General features: G+C 39.1%; 1 protein-coding gene and 1 long non-coding RNA gene across 4 annotated transcripts in view; one reads left to right on the top strand and one right to left on the bottom strand.

Moving 5' to 3' along the window:
• The window catches only part of LOC139814315 (uncharacterized), a 99,224-nt gene that overhangs the window by 52,801 nt on the left and 25,731 nt on the right, over positions 1–20,692 (top strand). The window lies entirely within an intron of this gene.
• The window catches only part of Olf413 (DBH like monooxygenase olf413), a 260,512-nt gene continuing 247,858 nt past the window's right edge, over positions 8,039–20,692 (bottom strand). For both annotated transcript variants that reach the window (XM_071780496.1, XM_071780495.1), the window contains 4 exons: positions 19,479–19,661; positions 17,456–17,908; positions 16,328–16,521; positions 8,039–15,482 (listed from right to left, as the gene is read on the bottom strand). In XM_071780496.1, coding sequence (XP_071636597.1) covers positions 15,008–15,482; positions 16,328–16,521; positions 17,456–17,908; positions 19,479–19,661 — 1,305 coding nt within the window. In that variant the 3' untranslated portion in view covers positions 8,039–15,007. The remainder of the gene's footprint in view (positions 15,483–16,327; positions 16,522–17,455; positions 17,909–19,478; positions 19,662–20,692) is intronic.

A 20,692-nucleotide genomic window follows, 5' to 3' on the forward strand; every position in this document is an offset into this window, starting at 1 on the left:
GAATCTATTTCGTAAATGGTTATATAGTTTCGTAAATAGTTTTGTATAAATACACGAAAAGTGTGAATCGACTTTCTAAATATTGACATTGTCAGATTATTGAATGTTACAATAAGAGGTAGTAGTTAATTTAAGTAAATAGTCACACTTTGTGGAGATTTATTCGCACACGTGACTTCTCCATTAGCGGGTTACATTATGACAAAATCCGGCGATCAGTATGCGTGACGTGCGCATTAATTAATGGAAAAGCGGCAGCTTTAATAGAGCGACGGGCTGATAATAATATTGCCACGCGCTTACTTGCTAATGGTTTTCTATCGCGCGAGTGAGGGAATAATTAACTCATTACAAGCGATCGCGCATTGATTAAAGTCCACTGCTGCGGCGGACGAATTCGGTCGGTACATAATTCGCGAAACAATTGGCTTACAATAGGCTTTAAAAATGCGAATCAAAGGTACAGACAACTCTGCCAAATACAAGTATTGCGTTGAATTGTTATAATTATTATTTGAAGCGCAAAGTTTGTACTTAACGCATCGGTAAATCGCGCACCGCATTTGGCATTATAAATAGGATTATATATTAAATATTAATAAAATTAATGAAGCACAATCGCGTGCAGTAATTAAATATCCTTTAGAAATATTCATTAATTATAAAATTCCTACATTTAATGTGGAAGGAGCATAAAAAACTTGTAGAAACTTGCATCTTTTATATCGCTAACTGCTCAAAAAGTAGAATAATGCTTGCCATCATCATTATGCCATGTGTGAAGTCCTAATATCTTGAATAAACACGCACTCCAACAATTGAGCAATAAGGCAACTCTCGACGTCCGGTACGCATTCAATATATATTTGACCGCCTACGTACGTTTACGGCACGTCTTGACGGTGAAAAACACAACCCTGGAGGCAACAATTTTCTTTAATCGACACGGGAGCTCGCATAATTGCGCCCGCTCGCCCTCTTTACTCGTATATACGTCGACCCAATCGACGGCCACGGCCGTATGATGTACCAGGTAGTCCAGAAGCACGTATGTATTCTGATCACAAGTATCAGACGTTAAACTATAAAAATTAATTGCAACGTCGGAGTAACATTGGTTACGGAGATATTTTCTATCGAAATTAAAAATTCCGGCGAACAAAATCTCAAAAAGATATATGAAAATGAGATCTTGTTTTACTGTTAATTTTAACAAGCGTTATTTAATAAAGATATGAAATTTTGATACCTATACGGATAAATGCTGATCTATCGTAGCAAAGAAAAAATTGATCTTGCGTTCGATCAGCTGTGCGACTGGACACCGAAGATATTCGGGACACTCTATATATGTATATTCTGGTCGAGAAGGCACGTAAATGCCTTTGCCCGGTTGATTGAAATTTATGTTTTAATTCATAGTCGAATAGGCGGGAATGGCAAACAACATGCGCGCATGGTCGTCGACGATGGACCGCGCGGAAGAGAGAACGGACGGGAGATGGAGAGGGACGGCTCGGTGGCGAACGAGAGGGACCGAGAATGGACGAGGAAAGGGTGCGAGGGCGGGTCATCTCGTTTCTCTGTTTGCTGTTAATTTACAGTGACGCGCCGCGGCTGAGTGCGTCCGGCGCTAATAAATTTCTAGAGCCACCCCGGCAACTCGACACTCCCTCCTCCTCTCTCTCACCCTGTACTTTTTCCCGCACCCCCATTTTCGTTGTCTCTCTCTCTCTCTCTCTCTCTTGCTCCCTTTTTCCCTCCCGCGCAGCGATCCACCGCAGCGACGAGATATTCCGGCCGCATCGAACAGCCTGTCGGCGCCGTGCCGCCCGATGTAGCGGCTCGGAGAAAAAGCGGCCTGTAAACGTGACACGCGACCGCACGCGGGGATTTTGTATATTTGATCAAATTGTAACCATTACCAGTTCGTGCATTACGAAAATTCCATTTTAATCGCGATGCAGTGGAGCACTTCGATTGCCTGGACTAATTGTGAAACACGTTGTCTGGATTATTGATCTTTTTTGGGACAACGCCAGTGTATACAAGCAAAATTATACAAACGTTATTTTTTAGATCCTACGTTTGAAATAAAGAGAACCAAGAGAGTATTTCATGTGTTTATTTTATAGTGATCGACATACTGTATACTTTTTCGTAATGTAAAGTAATATTTCATCAATTAATGTAAGATTTATTTTACGATTAAAAAGATTTACAATCCCATGTTGAAGATCTCGAGGCTCTCCGTAAATGAAATACAAATAAAAGAGTTAGTGAGAGCTGACAGGATAACGGGAAATTAATAATTTTGTACAAATAAATAATTAAAATATAAAGAATGATAAAAAAAAATGTAAACTTCAGGAGCGTTGCTGGAACTGGGGCTAGTATAACGCCTCGGATGATTATAAGTTTCTAGAGTTCTCGGTGCTGAAGCGCTATCCTCACTCCAAACTCGGTTCCTGCAATTTTTCTACTCAGCTTTTTTTATTCGCAGCTTTAACGAGGCTCTAAAACTGCGTCATTACTATCAAGATAAAGTAACTTTCTCTCGAACGTAAAGTAATGCAACCTATATTTTCTCAAAAGTGGACGATACCTTGTGCGAGGAAAGTCAGTGAATCTTTCTCTGCTAAATTCTTCGAGAGTTTACCGAGTTTCCGCATTTTAGAAAATCCGAAAGAAACAAGATCTATCTTGATAATTATCTTGAAACGCGTAATATGTCTAACAAAATAGTTGTCGCATTGCATCGCGTTCGATTTATTCTCAATTTCCTGCCGCGAGAATACATGGAAATGTTCTAAACTCTCGTACGATTTTATCTAATATCCGTGCCGTGTTTCACGTTCCACATTATAAATCAATGCTCCGATGAAAACTTTCCAGTTTTGTTTCCTCGCATCGTAATATCATGCGATGATGCAAAATCGCCGTATCGCGCGGCAAAAACGTATCGGAGCTTGAGAAAGTAGAGCAGTAAAAAGGCCGACAAACAAAGTGACGGCCGCCAGGGACAGTAAATTTTCATCGATATACAAGGCAAAGCACACCGTGAGAAATGGCGTTGCGAGCAAATTGTACTAGCAGTCAGTATTTTTGCGCGACAGAGATTTATGACGATCGACGCGTTTCGCGAATTTCAGGCAGTCCGCCCGTGTTTGCTTCAGTATTTTCGAAATGGACGTTATGGCTTCCTCTGTACAACATTGAGGGATTTTAAAATGGTTACAGAGTTCGACATTGAGAAATATACATTGAAAATAAAATATTTCGTCGTTGAGCAACGGCTCATATAATGTAAATGTATATATGTAACAATATATATATATATATATATATATATATATATATATATATATATATATCTGTAAATTACAAAACGATAAAGTTATAACGAATTTCAAGTTGAATTCGATGCCCGTACCAAAGTTTCGGTCATCCAATTATCCATGAATTAATAAAGATAAGAAATTGCTGTAAGAGAGAGGCATATCGATCGGTTTCTTAATAAAATTTATTGCAATAAGCGCGCTATATGCATCGTTAAGACCTACAGTTGAGTCTCACTCAGTCTCAGCCGTCGATTTAAAGAGTGCTCGACCATGTTTAAATTTACACGGAAAGGGAGCAGTCGACGATTTTGTGTGGAAGTTTAACCGCTTTCAAATATCTCATTAATTTCTGCCAATGGCAGACGCAAGTTCGCCGTTCCGCTGCAGTTTCGAAACTCCCGAGAGATCATACTCCGGGGCAAAATAAAGAAATGCAGGGAACTTTACTTGAGCCATCCCACTGCGGAGCAGCGAGACGAACAGAAAAGAAATAAGAGAAACAACTATTTCTTCTTTCTGTTGAAACAGAGATATATGTGAGTGTATACGAATCATCATCCACACGAAAAAACAAATCTAATTTTCTAGTAAGATTGACGTACGGCGATGGAAAATATTTCAAGTGCGTAAACGCAAATGCAATTACAAAAAGTAAAAAATACTTAAACTGTCTTCCTAAAATTTCACGATTTAACCGTTAAAACGATAAATCTGCAGTATTTACAGATGGTGTAATTAAAAGTAATCAATTTTAGAAAACAATTATTCATGAAGACTTGAATATTAATTTTTAAACCATCTTTTTGGTGCTCAGGTAATGTATTTCTTCCTTAGAATAAATATGTTTGAATATCCTAGTCACATATTCTGTCCACTTTGCGTTAAATCGATACGGAAAGTGGTGTAAATAATAATAGTTTTTAAGCTTTAATTTAGCTGGTTTAGCAGCTTAGAAAACTAGAGTCTATTTTCAAAAAGATATAATTTCGACCATAAATTATTAAATTTATTGCAGAATAGTAGAGTGAACGGCATATGTATGAAATATTACCTATATGTGCGTGCGTAACTTTTGTATTCCACATGTTACTCTATACGTAAAATGTAAAGCAGAGAACAAGAGAACACGTCAGAATTGCGAATATGTCGGTTTCACTTCAATACGACTCGTATTTCACTCTACGTCGTGAAGCTGTGTATAGACATTGCTTCCAGTTTTCGAAACTATTGTGATATTTTTGTTTGTAACTGCTCACCAAATATGTTCGGCGCTTCTATTCAGTCAGCTCTCAATTTGTGCGAGCATATATTTTTTTCTGCTACAAAAAGCAACTGACGCATGAATCCGTGCATTAAAAATAATTTTATTTTAATCAAAGTATAAAAAATTATAGGCAATCAGCATTGATTATAAAACGATAATGGAATATCAGCGAATGTTGCAGTTAAAGAATCTATAAGCAAATTTTTAAGTAATTTACTTTGAAATTACTATTACTATTACATGTTATTAGGAACTTTTGATACTTTCCATTTTCCGGACTTTTAACTCCGCGCGAATCCAATTAAATCTCATTGTTTTTTGTTACTAAAAGTTTTATGATTATAATTTCGACAATTCGTGTAAAAATATTCACTTTTTATCTTGTTTATGAGAAAAATTATTTTATTACTTTCTTGATTTGAAATTCTTGATCGAGATAGATTCCAAGCGGAATTATATTCGGAGAAAAAAAAGAGTCTTTTTTCTATGTCTCTGATGAATATCATTTAGTCGAATTAAAACAAAAGGAAACTGCAAGATTTTATCGATCACTGCACTTAACGGTTCGACCCGTACATTTCTCTCCGTCGATTCTCTGGAGATAACGTCTAATAATAGAGTAGCCTCAAAGGATAAGCTAGTACGATCAAACTGATCGGACGCTCATTACGGGAAGACAAATTTGTCCAGGAGCTATAAATTCGTGAGTCGGTCGTGCGGCGGAAAGTTCTCAAGGATCGAAGTTCTACTGTAGAAACGTAGAACCGTGGAATCGAGACGGTAGATCAGCAACGGGCACTTTATCAGCTAAAAGTCGGACATGGTTCGGTCGGAAGTACGACAGCGGGAGGAGCAGATTTACATGCGAACGGCGTATTCGAGTCCGCGACCTCTCGCATTCAAGGGACGTATCGCCCCTTATGGATACGGGCGATAACTCGCATAACTTATGCAATCTCGACCGCCTCGCCATGCAAAGTGGGTTAGCCCGTTATTTCAATGAAAACGACGTGGTCGCCGGATGAATGAAGTTGTAAAGGATACATGAGTATGAGGGCGATCCTTATCACGTACAATTATAGAAAGTTATGTACATATGAGAAAGGATATAATATCACGCTGTGTACAGTATAATGATCTATAGTAAAGATACTCGACAATTGTGATCTGGTTGTACAAGACGGTATTAAATCATATTTTCCAAATTTATTATTTTTCATAACATATATATACCAAACAAAAGTTCTAAGTTCTAAGACTGTATTTTATGTTCTATAGACTTCTATGAACTTTTATAGACTGATATTCATATATAAAGAGACTTTAAACAGAGATTAGATTTATAAAATAATTATCATCAATACTTCCTATGTTGTGAATTCGTTGATGAGAGTTCGCCGGGAATAATAATCAATATATTACAAGTAATTTCCTCTCGATTCTGCACGATTCTCTATCACTTTAATAATCTTTTCTTTCGCCGTTTATTTTCCCTTCGCCGTCGTCGGTGCGCATCACAATCCGATCCGAAAACAATCAACGACGGAGATCGCGGCAGCTCGCTTTCGTTTCTCGTCATCGTTTTCAATCGGCAACGCGGGTTCAAATCGTTCGTAGCTTTTACTACGGGATTTAATTAACTCCGCTCTCGAGGGAAGTAATAATAGCACATTTTACATAAAATCGCCGCGCCGCGGCGGGGCGAGGGATTAAGAAATGTCACCTGGGACATCGATTCATCCGGGAAATGCGCGGCATCATTATTGCATAGTTTCTATAGGCAGGATAACAAAGTATAGCTGCGATACAAGACCATCTGAGACAGCCGCGACTTCTCTACCGCGTTCTCTCGACGGGAGTATCGAACGTATAATAACTCCATCATACTCTCGATGTCTCCTATCTCGCCAATTGCAGCCGGCAGTCAAAGTTTTAAGAGGATTTCGCTCGAGTTCGTAAAACGAAACTTGTGATCATTTCCATTTTATTTTTGCTTCCCGCCGATATCTGTGCATTAGATACTATGACAATCTCTATCAAGTGTGATTTTTAGATTTTATAATACGATGAGTTTCGTTTACATTTTCTTCAAAACAATATATACAAAACAATATATACTAACATACTGTGTATATACTATTAATAAAATACTTCAATCGTCATTTAAGCAATACCGATCGAAATATTAATTATGTTGTCGCAAAACTAAAGACATAAAAAAATCATTGGCCCTTCTTAGTGCTTTTTAACGAAATTGTATCCGTGAGCAGGTGAAAAAATCGAATGTACATCAGCGACCGCATCGCGACGCGTTCAAGTTTGATTAAGTGGTGGCCGTTACCCGCGCATACCTGCAGTATTAGCGAACTTGCCAGGAACTTCATTAATGGATCGGAGCTCTCGCGGACGCCTTGGGTAAATCCACGCTGTAATCCGATGGACGAGCTCGTCGGACGGCAATTGAAACTGCCAGCGGCAGCCGAACTGCCGTCCCGAGTCGCCCGCAAGTAATATACGCGCGTATAATTAGTTGCGTCGCACACTCGATAGCGCGCTCCGTTGGGGTGATTTGTTGGACATGGTAATTTTATCGCTCGCGCATGTCTACGTGGCGTGTTTCTGCCGTTACGAAGCTGCGTGTAGGTTTGCGGATGCTTGCTGCAGCTCGGTGCTATCGAGCTATCGATGCTAAAAGATAACGTGGAGTAGTTATCATTGCGCGTAATTAGCAGCATGAATTATTCTGCCCCGAGAAACATATCGTTGGCTTTGCGATGTGTTACATTACGACGTGTATTACAAAAAAAAAGTTATCTTTCCGCGGATGACCAAGGTCGAATTATACTTCTGGCAAGCCGCGCGAGCGAAAAATATCGGAACGTCAAATGAAAAGCGATAATTCAGTAACGCCGTAATATTCTTAGTGTAGTTAACGTCGCAAGGGCCGTATCCTGAAATATAGCTGATCAGTAGCACGAAGACGGCGGAAATTGATGATGATAGAAGAGCGAGAACTTCGCCGTCCGGAAATTAGCGACTTGAAATAGAACGAGAAGCAGGTGTGCTTGATAAAAATATTAGGGTTAGGGTAAACCCTACCGTTTATTACCCATTTACACATATACATACGCTTATCGACCGCTCAAGTATATGAATATTTTTGGATATACGTTTTAGTCTTCGTTTTTATACAACACATAAATCTTCAGAAATTAAATTATGATATGAAGTAAAATTTACTTACCTCTTAATTTTATATTTATACCTTATTATTTGTCTCTGCAATATAATTAATAGTAATAAAACAAACAAAATAAGTAGGTTTAACCATAAATTGCTATAAAATATCACCGAGAATTCGAGGAATTCTCCAAACAATGATAGGAGCCAGGATGAGATGGGTCGATCAGTCAGTCAATAAAAAACACGTATGTTAAAAAAACATTTACATATTTATATATATAAAATATAATACAATTTGTTACAGTGTAGATGATAGTGTAGCGTTTAGATGTTAATATCGAGTGTAAATCGGATAGGTATAAATCTAATGTAAGAGCGTTATGGAAGGATAGGGCGCTCAGTGTATGTATATTATAAAGATATAAGATACTGTGTGTTTTTTTTTAGCCACACCTATCCGAAATAGGTATCGAGTGTGTAGTAAGGTGCCTATGAGGTTCCCCGGACGTCATTTAAATCTAAAACTATATACAGGACATTCTATGTACACGCACACGCTATTCGCTCGATTTCCTTATATGCACTCTCGCGCTTACGCATTACCGCTCCGATCGCCGCGCGTCCGTGTCACTATTTTTTAAAAAAGGACCACGGAAACTCGAGCCGGCGATCGCTAATCCTCTACGTACAGTACATACATTTTCGATTTCCCGGCCTTCACCGTCGTTTTCGTCAAGCCCGCGGCAACGTTGACATCGACCGACTTTCCGACTTCAAAATAAGAATCATATCCACTCAAATTTGGTTCGATACTCCCGATGGAATAAACATTTTTGTTGGAAATGGTGGATGGTGGATGGTGCAGGAAGGTGGAAGGCGTCAGCACACTTCGCGATGCCACGAAATTCGATTTTCCAGCGTCGCAAACGTGGATTTTACTTTCAAGAAAAGAGAAAAACTGTCCCGTTGACTTCGTATTTCCCGCACGATTTGCATAATAACTACTCTATATCACTGTCGGAGAAAACAGAATTTTCGAGTATAATTCTTTAGATTACTTATTACATTATTTTTAATTAAATAAAGATTGATTTAAGCTTCCTTAAATAATTATCAAAGAAATAATGATGCTGTAGAAAAGAGAAATATTAATACAGCTGTTAACGAAAATAATAAATCAATTGCTGCATGTAAAAAAGATCGAAGTTTCGGAAAACTTTTGAAAATCGCCTCGGACGTTGTCGAAAAGATGGTGAACGCCAGCAATCGTTACAAAAGAAAAATCGCCTAACATATCTACGATACAAGATCATCGAGTATAAATGGTGTAACACGTCGCGCTACCGTGTCTTACCTAATATAATAATTATCCCAGTTTATTAAAGGACATTTACTCGTGACGCTTTGCTTGATTGTTCTGTTCATATCACCGGCGGTTCTTTAGCACCCATTTCACGTCGCCGACGATCGTCCGCGACGAGAGGCTTGCCAGGATCCTCGGCATCCGTCGGCGACGTGCATCAACTCCTCGAACAAGGACGATACATCGCGTCGTCCCCGCTCATCTCGCGCATCGATTATTACGAGCCCGTCTGATGAAGTTAAAAATCGTCCGACATTCAGCAGATCCTAACATGCATGTCCACGCAATGAAGAGAGAGACAGAGAGAGAGAGAGAGAGATACAATCGAGAAGAGAAAGAAACTGTAGCGGAATCGGTCGAATCCGCGGAATCAGTTGGAATTTCTGACTGCGGCTACATGTGCTTTAAATGTGGAATGATGTTATTGCGCTTCCATCGAGAAAACTGTGTCGACGTGCCAGAAAATAATGCGATGCCGTCGAATCCCATCGGTAGTCGATACCTAGTGTTTTAACGAATGATTTATTCATTTTAAAAAATCTCACTTTGACGAGAAACATGAAACTTTCGTAACTTCCAGCAAAAGCTTCGCAGCGCTCGCATTCTCAAGCAAAACGGATTAAACGAAACGTATCCCGTACGAACTTACACCGTTGACATGAACGCTCCATTTTAAACGAACAAATTTCTCGAAAATATTCAGTAACTCTGCGGCAGAAACTCACCTGCTCCCGGATAACGGGTTATTGGAAAAAAAAACAACGTTGCGGTGGCCCTCTTTTGGGTAATAATTGTCCGGCGCGTTTGCGAGTTATCGAAAATAGTTTGCTGAACAACCACGTACCGTCAAGCACAGTTTTGGGAAGCGACGTCATGCGCGAATTTATCGTCCGGCAACACCGATCGCTTTCCATCGCCAGGATATAGTTCCCCGGGTTCTCGCCGTTGAACCGGGTCCAATCGGAACACAATATTTGTAAAGCAATATATACTGCAGTTCTCAACAATTTCGATTCGATAAGTACAGCGTGGTTACGAACGAATGACCTCCGCGTTACTTGTGACCCTTAAGTAGTCGATGACGATCGAAGTGCTTTTTCTAACACGAATAATTTTTCAGAGGGTCGATACGGAAATTACGTTTCCACAAATAAAATTACACGATATAAATAAAAAGATAATATTTATAAAGTCATAAGTTATTTTTTATTATACGTATTTTGATGAAATAACTTCAACTGTTCTTTTTTTATATATATAAGTTCGATTTTTGCTTGTGGAAATATATATAGCATATATACTATGCTACGAATGAATGTATGAATATTGCGAGATATACTCGAGAGTCCCGACTGCTTAAGGGTTAAGATACACGGCCATTCGATTGCCCTAAGGTCTTCTCTACACACACACAGATTTTCCTATGACATTTACGAATTATCAGTTAGTATTAAATTGTAAAACGTACCTACGTGTCCGATACCGATTAGTCGCGCCTACTTTGAGATTTCGCTATGCTAGAAGGGAGAGCAGGGAAGGAGAAAATCTTTTCCGATCTAACACCGAAAAATATGAACTCGACGAAAACAATTTAAAATTGGTTTCAACTAATGAAACTTCCCGTTTATTCTTTTTCTGTTAATACCGTTGCAAAATGAAAATCGGTAACAGCGCGTGTTTAGGGACACTTCCGTTTCGTTTGATTTCGAAATGAGGTAGAGTATAGAACAAATCCGAGTCGAGAGTCATTTAAATGGAAATTATCAGGAGAAGGTTTCGAATCGAATGCAAATCGCCATGCAGATCGTATCGTTCAAAACGTTCGTTTAGCCCTTGAGAACGTTCACGAGTTTACTAGGCACGTCATCTATATTTATTTGTATCGTGCAGCTGATTGAAGAGTATGCGGCTAATAATAACATCAATTTCATGATGGTCATAGTAATTATATTAATTAATCAATAAACTGGAGATAAACAGAACTTTGGTAAAATTGAATAACTTCATTTAAAAAATACGTTACAAAATAATAAATCGCTGAATCATAGATTTACAAATCTATAATCGATAACTTAGCTTATATACGTTGAGCAATCGTAAATTATCGCACGCTCAAGCGCATATCGATTACTCTTTGATATCCCTAATACGGGTAAAATTAATCAGAATCACACAATTCATCGGAAAATCGAGTGTCCCAAATATGTCATATTTGTTATTCAAAATCTTGAAAGTGTGTGTGTGTGTGTGTGTGTTGTGTGTATGTGTGTACGCACAATGAGAGATGTGTCAAGTCGCAAGTATATCGCTTTATACATTAAATAAAAAATAAATAACCGCCCATATACGACAACGAGCGTTGACAAGCGCGCGTGAATAACGTTACACGTAATAATAAACTGTACAGAATGTTACAAAGAGTCGTCGGGTATATATAATATATATATAGTGTGTCTATTTATATATTTATATATAAACGTTGGTTAAGTAACACACCTCTTCGTAAAACGCTTCAACAAAAGAGATTACGATTTCGATAGCGAGACTTAGACTCTCGCACGAAATTACCATCGCGTGCAAATCAACCAATGCTTATACAATCTTTATTAAAAATGCATCTTTATCGCTATACGGTCTAATTAACAAAATGTACAGACTTCGGCGAGAACCGTGCGAGCACGACGTAGTGAAGCGCGCACACATTTATTGCGTGACCGCCGAAGTCATCAGAACAGTGTTTCCCAAATGTTGTTTTACGCGGAATTTCACGAGCAACTTTATTATAACGGAAGATACGCTTTTTGCGTAAGACATAATGCACGTTACTTTCAGAGTTCTAGTTTTTCAAATTAAATTTTGTTTGTTCAAGTCAATACAAAAAAAATGTATGAGATTTTAGATAAAAACATTTATTTCACTCGATTTAACTTCGCTTGATTCAATCTCATACTTTCGCTTCCACAGGAAATGGCATGATAAAAAAAATCGTGATATTTCTTCATCGCATTCCAAATGGATTTGTGATTAATTCTTTATAACGCCACTTGAAAGTTACCCAACATCTATATTCTTTAAATTTTAATGATTTAATCAATATTTTCCATTTGTCGGTTGTATAATTTTTTTATAAGCAAAAAAATCCGTTTATAAAATCAAATTAAATTGGGAAATACTGTACTGGAAAAACTTCGGAGAATGCAGTCGTATGCTGAAAAATAAATTCACGAAACGTTCTTCCGCGAAAATCGCGACGTCTCGTACCGTTCTCGAACAGCAAATAAACAGCCAACAATTAAACTCTTGCGATTAGCTCGAAAGAAGTTTTAAATTAATATTCCGCTCTGTCGCGAAAATTTGCTAGGATATCTCTCGTTCGAAATCGCCGATCAATTCGTACGTAAAAGGATCAAACAGCATTTCTAATACTTTGATTATTAAATGTTACCTACTCCACCCATCGAGATGGAATAGATACATTTTAATGCGACTTAAAAGTGGCTTCGCTTCGTGTGTTAGCGTTAAGGCAGTGTCTCGAAATCGATAATGATAGAATGACTCACAAAGCAACGACAATGAATGGCAGCTTATCAGGCAGTGCGATCGTAGAACGAAGTAATTAACTTAAAGTATAAATAGATATAGTGCAATGCAGTTACCAGAAATATCTCACTTTCGCATCAATGATAAAGAGTATTGCATTTGCACGGAACTCGTTCAATTATTTCGATTATTATCGTTAAGAATATTACATAGATTAATATTTACAACAACATTCTATAATAATTTAATTCTTGAGATTACAAGTTATTAAAAATAAAATGTTACTTAATTTTATTATTATTTTCCGTAATATCTTAGTTATTAATTATAATCGCAGTCCATAATTCAATATATTTAGGTCGTTTATTTATTCTTTACATTTTATCAAGACTTGATGTGAAAAATAATTTTGCACACAAAACAAAATGATTCATAGGTCCCTTCTATTATATATATAAAATTTCTTTGAAAAGTTTTGATTATATTACTGTGAGTTGATATATCGAGGCAATGAACGTGTAGTATATAAAGAACAAGGAAGTTCTCGTGTTATTCATTTCCATCGCAACTTGCATTATTGATTCTAACGTGCTAAAGTCTACGTACGACAAAGCCGGTGCGTTCACATCCGAGAGATATCCCGCTATGGTCATCCTACGCGTACACGCGAGACATTACAGACTTTTTTTGCAACAGCGTATTTCGAATACGGTAAATGCAAATGTTCCGAATATAAATAATAATATAAATTTCAGGTGAAAACTGTCACGCGACAATTTATAGATATTTCGCATCGAAGCGTGGGACTTCCGCTTTTACCATGTTCCGAAGAGTACCGCTCGCAAAAATTCTCTATTATATAACAATGGTGCGCGCAAACGGAAGTCGCGAAAGAGAAAAGCCGATCGCGAAACGAGAACACGATAGATTCGATCTCTCGTGCTGGGTTTTACCACGGGCGTAAATTAATATGCCGCACATCCACATCCGGCTTCCGGCCAGTACAACATCATTAACTCTCTCCTTTCTGGACGATTTTTAAATGCCGAGATGAATATTTGATTATCATCATGTCGAGTTTCAAAATCGTGTATATATTTTCAAGAGTTATCGAGGACAAAGTGAATTAACTCGACGTGAAAAAAAGTGTCAAAAATAAAAACGTGAAAAAGAATATTTTCTAAATAACAGCAGCACAAAAATATTCTATACACCTAGTACTTTGTAGGTGTTCTCTTGAAATAAACTTTTATAGCATTATTTGCCTTGAAGAAAAGCCTTTTTTAGTCAAGCTTTCAAAAACGACATTTCTCTGTAGAAACCGTCCAATTTAATTAAATTAAACAATCGCGAAATATGTTTAATTATTTTATTATAGGTTTACTCTTTTATGTTCCTAATTTTTGATATTTTTCAAAATACAGTTACGTAGCTGCACTAAGAAAAAGAGAGTTAACATTTCTTGTTGATAAAACCGAACGTGTATGGCGGATGAAATATTTTCGATGACATACCTCCAAAATTACCATAATTTTATTTCAACACCTATAAGTCGAGATAACGTGGATTCGGTAATTTCTTCTACGTTTTCTATGATATATATATGTATATAGGTTTCATCTACATCGAATCGAATGGTGATTGCAATTGTCCTTTTCCACTCGCAGAAATTCGACACTCTCGACTAAAGGCTGGCGAATTCTTTGCGGTACGCGCGTATAGGTATACGTTCCTTAAATCTTTACGAGCTGCTTGTTTTACAAATTAGGTAAATTCAATCTTTAAATACTAGGAATTTTTCAGTGAGATGCGGATATAAACTGCTGTGCTATATTAAGATTCTCCAAACAAGAATGTTTTACAGAACTTATAGCACTCCAAAATATAATGTACCGAGTTAGCTTCGATTACTTCATTATTTTAAGCGTTTCACTATTCAGTATCGGAATAACGAAGGTCAAAGACGGCTGTAATGTCTATTACCTATCAGTACGAAACACGATATGGTACACGACGAAAATCGCGCCAGCCGCTAGCCGTGCCGGAAAGATCATCCCGCCTCGGAAAAAAAAGTCCATCCGATCGAATCACCCGAGGAATCCCGGACGCGCTCAATCGGAGAACAATAACACTTATCTAAGCCTAAATGTCGCGTCGTTGAGATTGGCATGTACTTACGCGAACATATACGCACGCTCCAGCTGTTGTTGCTGCTGCTGCTGCTGCTGTTGCTCGGTCCGCCGCGGGTTCGATCGCGATGGATGATCACCAGGGCGATCCTGGATCCGAGTAAACTCGAACGACTGGCGGCGACGTTCACCTGAACGCAGCGCCCGCGACAACGGTGACGGCGGCCAGGATCACCGCCGCCGATACTGTACGGCCACAGGAGCTACCAGCCGTGGGTCCCGCGTCGCTGCTGCGGGATACCTTGCTACGCACCAACTGACCTCGCTCGACCGCATTCGATTCGTCGCTGTCGGGGTCGACGGGCGCGCCGATGTCACCGTCCTCGCTCAACAGCATCGACAGCTTGTTCCGCAGTGGCTTTTTCGCACAGGGCACGCTCGCCTCCTCGTAGGGCCTAAGGATACGCGGGTAGTGGACCTCGAGGTTGTCCGTGTTGGGCAGAGCGCCCTTACTACTGCCGCACAACGGCTTGAACGTGCCGCTGCGAGTAGCTTCTTGGAAGCTTTGAAAATTCGACCCCCAATTGTAGCTGACTAGCCGTTCCTCGAGCGTCATGCCTGCCAGATTCTGCGGCTCCTGGATCATCACAGGACTGGAACCCCTGCGACAAAGACGAAGTCGCCTCGTAAAGTCGCCGTGCTTCTCACATTTTACATACATACGCTCTTATATATATATATATATATATATATATATATATATATATATATATATATATGATTTTTTTATATATCTCATTTTGATCATGATTGATTGATGATATGCGCACTTTTGTTATACAACTGTTATATAACTAGTTATTCGTATATAATATACTACATATCATTAAATTTTCGATTATTAAATATCGGAACAAAAAGCGGTGAACCTTAGGATTTTCTATTCAAGAATTATTTACGACGAGTTAGGTATTGTGTAACTTAGCAATGAACAGCGCGACGTCTAATACGACATAACGTCTGTTGCTCCTTGGGTCAATGACTGGCACTTTCGCAACGTATACGAGTTGTCCCTAATAGCCAATTTAGAGCGATCAGAGAGCAAAAAGTCGAACAATCATCGTTTGCATAGAGCCATATAAACTGACAGTAACGTGCGATTGCGTCTTAGTGCACCATCAAACTTTCCTCTCATTCGCGTAAACGATTTGCCAGTCGGGATTATAACGACATAGTAAGAAACGAGAGGAATATGAGCTACTTAAAACCGCGTAACGGAAACCATTATCGTAAAATAAGAATTTATGTGTGAGATTTTCAGACAAGCTACAATTAATTATTCATCTAATTCAAATACAATTAAACATATATCTTTCCCAAATTCTAGGAATATATAAAATGTGTCTAGCATTTTTTTCATCTTCTTAAGAATATTTCAAATAATTTTATCATATATCACGATTTTTTTTTTCATATATAACGGCAAATTTGAGGAAATATCACTTACTGTATTAATTTCTGGATTCCCAAGCTGTGCAGCACTGTCGGTAGCGAAGGCAAAGAATAACAAAGAGATAATTCAATGCGAGGATAATAGAGAACGGACACCAGGCAAGTTTCTTCTCTCGTTCCCAAGCCGCCGAGCGTAATGGCCGTCCGAGATTCGGACGAGTACGTGCATTCGGCGACCAAGTGATCACCCTGTAATATAAAAAAATCCCTTCACGTGAACATCACCAGGCTAAACAGAGATTCTTAACTTATAATACAACATCAATTTAATAAAATAATAAAAAGATAGCAATAACACCCAGATTTAAGTCAAAATTCTTAGATTGGTATAGTAAAACCGTAATGCATATATATTGATGCTTTATCGTAAACCTTAGATTTTCAATTTTGTTCTCGCACTTTTCAATTCAATTCCGTCATAATACATTTTTATTCTATGTTAACACGTAATCGCATTTAAACCCACCCTGTTCGAGCTCGTTCAAACAATTAAACTCAGGTTCATGCCCTGTATCTGTAGCATGTCGGCACTTTACGTGATCAAAGCTATACTTATTGCACGTTAATAAACTTTATAACAAGCTCATAAACTTTCTGATACGTGCTACGGGTTATAATGCAGCTGGAAGTATGTTCGCGGCAACTAAACGAAAGGCCGTGCAACGTAGCGGAAACAGAACAGAAAAATAAGAATATATTAAAGGACCGCACTGTAGAAGACGTAAGTTACTCGCGAAGAGCGCTTGAGGAATAATCTTGGATTATTTTTTCGAAGAAAAAAATCTCGGCGGATAGAGTTCGAGATTCTTTTCCCGATTCTTCGCGATTCTCTTCCGTTAATCGGGGGATATTTTATAATTGCGTTAGCTATCGCCGTAGGGAGGATAAAGTTTAATAAATTGGCCAATAAATTGGATTTTGATATAACGATTAAAATGAAATCTAACTTAAGCCTCCAATATATTCGATATCTTCCTTTCAAATAATTATATATACGTTAATAGAAGAAGTATCGCCCAGGGCGAAACGGAAAATGCTATCTTTCGTTGTATTAGACATATATGTAGAGTAAATCGTATACATTGTACATCGCACGTCATACTAGAGTTAAGACTGTACTTACCGGGTACACCTTGACCGGTCTCTGAAGCCTCCGATACTCTTGATAATTGGGATCGTAGTTGGTGTCGGCGGCGATCGGCGGCAGCTCCTCGCTGGCGCGGATCTGCCGCAGGCGGACTTTTCTGCCGAGCTGGTGGGTGTGCATGATCACGGCGAACATGTTAATGCCGCTGTTCGGTATCGTCTGGGCGGTGCAATCGGCGATGCAGTGGCCCTCGGAGACCACCTCGGGCTGGCCGGGCGGTATTATATGCCGCCAGTTCGGGTCGATGCCAACGCTGAGGATACCGGCGTCATGGCCGCGCAGTCGATCGGTGTAGAGAAGACGCAGGCCGCTGCTGTCGCTGATGAAGGCGTCCAGCTGCGGGTTCGTGTAGTGGGTCTCCAGCATGTAGTAGCGCGGCCCCGTGTACGGATTGAGCGCGTATCCGGCCTCCGGCGGATAATTAAAGCCCTGGTGCGGCGAAAGGGAGAGGGAAACGATGGATTATGCAGAAGCCGCCAGTAAATAAAAACAGGACCGGCAGCGAGTAGGTACGCCGTACGCCGCGCCGCGCCCGCGCCCGCGCCCGCGCCGGTCCGGTTCTGATCGGGGGCCCGTTCTCGTCCGATCTGGTCCGGCCTGATCCCGCCTCTACCCTGGCGACGTTTCCAACCTGCGTATAATCGGTATACGCCTCGATCCATCAGAACGGACCCCCGATGAAAATTGTCGTTCATGGAATTCGTTTCCTTATTGGCGGTGCATCATGTACTCGCGAATTATGCCCGGTTAATTTTAATTTTCAGATACCGATGATGAGCGAGATAATAATCCGCCCGGATTCGGGGAATCGTGTGCGGTAATCGCTATCTTCAAAAACGTTTTGAATCTAAATTTATTAATATAGCCCGAGTAATTTTGATCGTCCGCGCCGAACATGTTTGCATTATTAACGAATTTTTTATTTTGACTTTAAACGTTCAAGCTGAGATCCAATAAAACGTTTCGCTATAATTTATAAAACTAATTAATTGCACTCTCTCGTCCTATAATGGAATTTTTATTTAATATTATTGATGATTTTGATTTATTTTCTATCTGACATTTAAATAATAATCATTTAATAACGCTATTATATAAGTATAAATTGATGAAATATAAATTATGAAATATATTGTCATAACTTTTAAAGATAATCCGATAAATATTTGAAGATTATATAGCAGTATTATACAGACATGCATTTTAGCATTAAAAAATAGAATAATATATATGAAAATCAAAATAAAAGTAAAAGCGCTTAATGCATCATTTATTGAATATTATAGCAAGTATGTGTTATCTCAATTAACGTTATTATCAATATTATTCATCATTTACTGGGAATCATATCCCGACGAGATCCCGACACGTTTTACGATCGGTTGCAATTTCACAGGATGTTCGTATTACCAATAACCACGAAGAAACAAGTTTGCGGTATCCCTGCTCTCGCATTGGTATACATTACATCGCATTCGGAATTATCACGAAACTCTGAACGTGCCTTGCACGATCGCGCGCAACATTTGACGAAGAGTCAAGTTTACATAGCGAAGGTCAATGGACACATCTCTGACGATCAAAATTGCAAAAATAAAACAAATAAAATGCAACGAATTTAAGATATTTCTCTTGTGTATATCTTTTTTAATATATTTTTAAAAGAAACAACTTATATTTCAATTAGTTATTGTAAATAATTTACTAAATTATTTCACTCTCTAACCGAATCGAAGACTTCGATAAAACAACTAGGTAATTCCATTATTGGCAAAATTTAATGATTAAAGAGTTTAAATTAACGATTATCATAGAGTGCGTAATCGAAGAAAAATAAATTCTAAAATTTGTATTTCATAATCTGCATTTTCTACAACTTTGCGATTTTGTGCAGCAGATATGGTTTCCATGACTACCGAAAACTTGCCAATATGGAAGCACCTCGGTGCCTCGCGTCGAGGTCTTCGGCGCGTGAGCGTAAACGAAGTTTTCGACATACCTCAGAACCGAGGCTCCAAGTGGCTGCGATCGTGTTGCACTGGAATGTGGGTTTATCAGGAACGTAACAGACACTCCCGGTCGTTTCGGCCGCGGATTCCAATTCGGCTTGATCTCCGCGGCACTCGTACAGGGTCATGTGGTGAAGGTATTCGTGGCTTCCCGGCTGAATAACTGGTTCGTACTGAAATACAGAACAGGCGTGCAAGCTCGTAACGAGGATTAATGTCGTGCGCATTTCGGTCGTGTTCGTAACGTGTTCATAACTCAGGAACGACGTACATCTTGACACATTTATCGCAGTAGAATCGATGCTGAATTGATTGAAGAAACCGCGAGTTTCAAGCGAATAAAATTATCTCGTTTATTCGTACAACTTAATCATGTCAATGAAAAAAATAATGTGCAATGTTCTTTATTTCTTTTAAAATTTTCGCGACGCATCGTTTTACTGATAATTAAGCCGGTTAATGATTCGTGTACTCGTCGCTCCGATTTGAAGCAAAACGGATGTCATTGAATTAACTATGGCTAATGGAATATCAGCGGTAACAGAAAAAGAGGAAGGCACTTCGCACCCTAATAGGCGTCGTTCCTAGCAGTTTAGAGAAAGCTGTTCGAGCGCAAAATTGGCAAGAACTAGTCTTCGATGCAAGTCGATACGCGTCCGGTATTTCTCGCGCTTCTACGTCGGGAAAACGTGCCGTTTCGATTCCCTCTCAATAGGAGCAACAAATTAAGGTGCCCGCCGATACCACGGTTAACGGCAGTTCACTCGACCGTTAACCTCAGAATGCCTCGGTGCTCCGTCAATAAAAGTTCCGTAAAATGTGAGGGGGGGAGAGAGGTACGCGTTTTAAGCGCTTGAGTTATCGCAATCGGAACGCTAATCGTCTCTCCTCTCCGCCCCTCCGCCGCTGTACCCGCGATAGGAACACAGAGCAATCGTATCGCGTAGTTGGGTCACGTCCGATCGAGTTCGAGATTCAGGTGTCGGTCGGTCGACCAGCGCTAGATAGAGCGGACTATATCAGCCAGCCGACCCGACACCCTATTCGGAAACACCCGGGTGCGGATATGAACATCAGCGAGAGCCGAGATACGATAAAGTTGAAAAGAGAATACAAGATTGAAGTAAAGTAAACAAAAAATAAGAAAAATACAATAATAAATAAAACAGAAATGTACAAGTACAATATACATCAAGACAGCTTC

This window comes from Temnothorax longispinosus, chromosome 6 (genome assembly GCF_030848805.1).
Source record: "Temnothorax longispinosus isolate EJ_2023e chromosome 6, Tlon_JGU_v1, whole genome shotgun sequence".
Taxonomy (NCBI): Eukaryota; Metazoa; Arthropoda; class Insecta; order Hymenoptera; family Formicidae; genus Temnothorax; species Temnothorax longispinosus.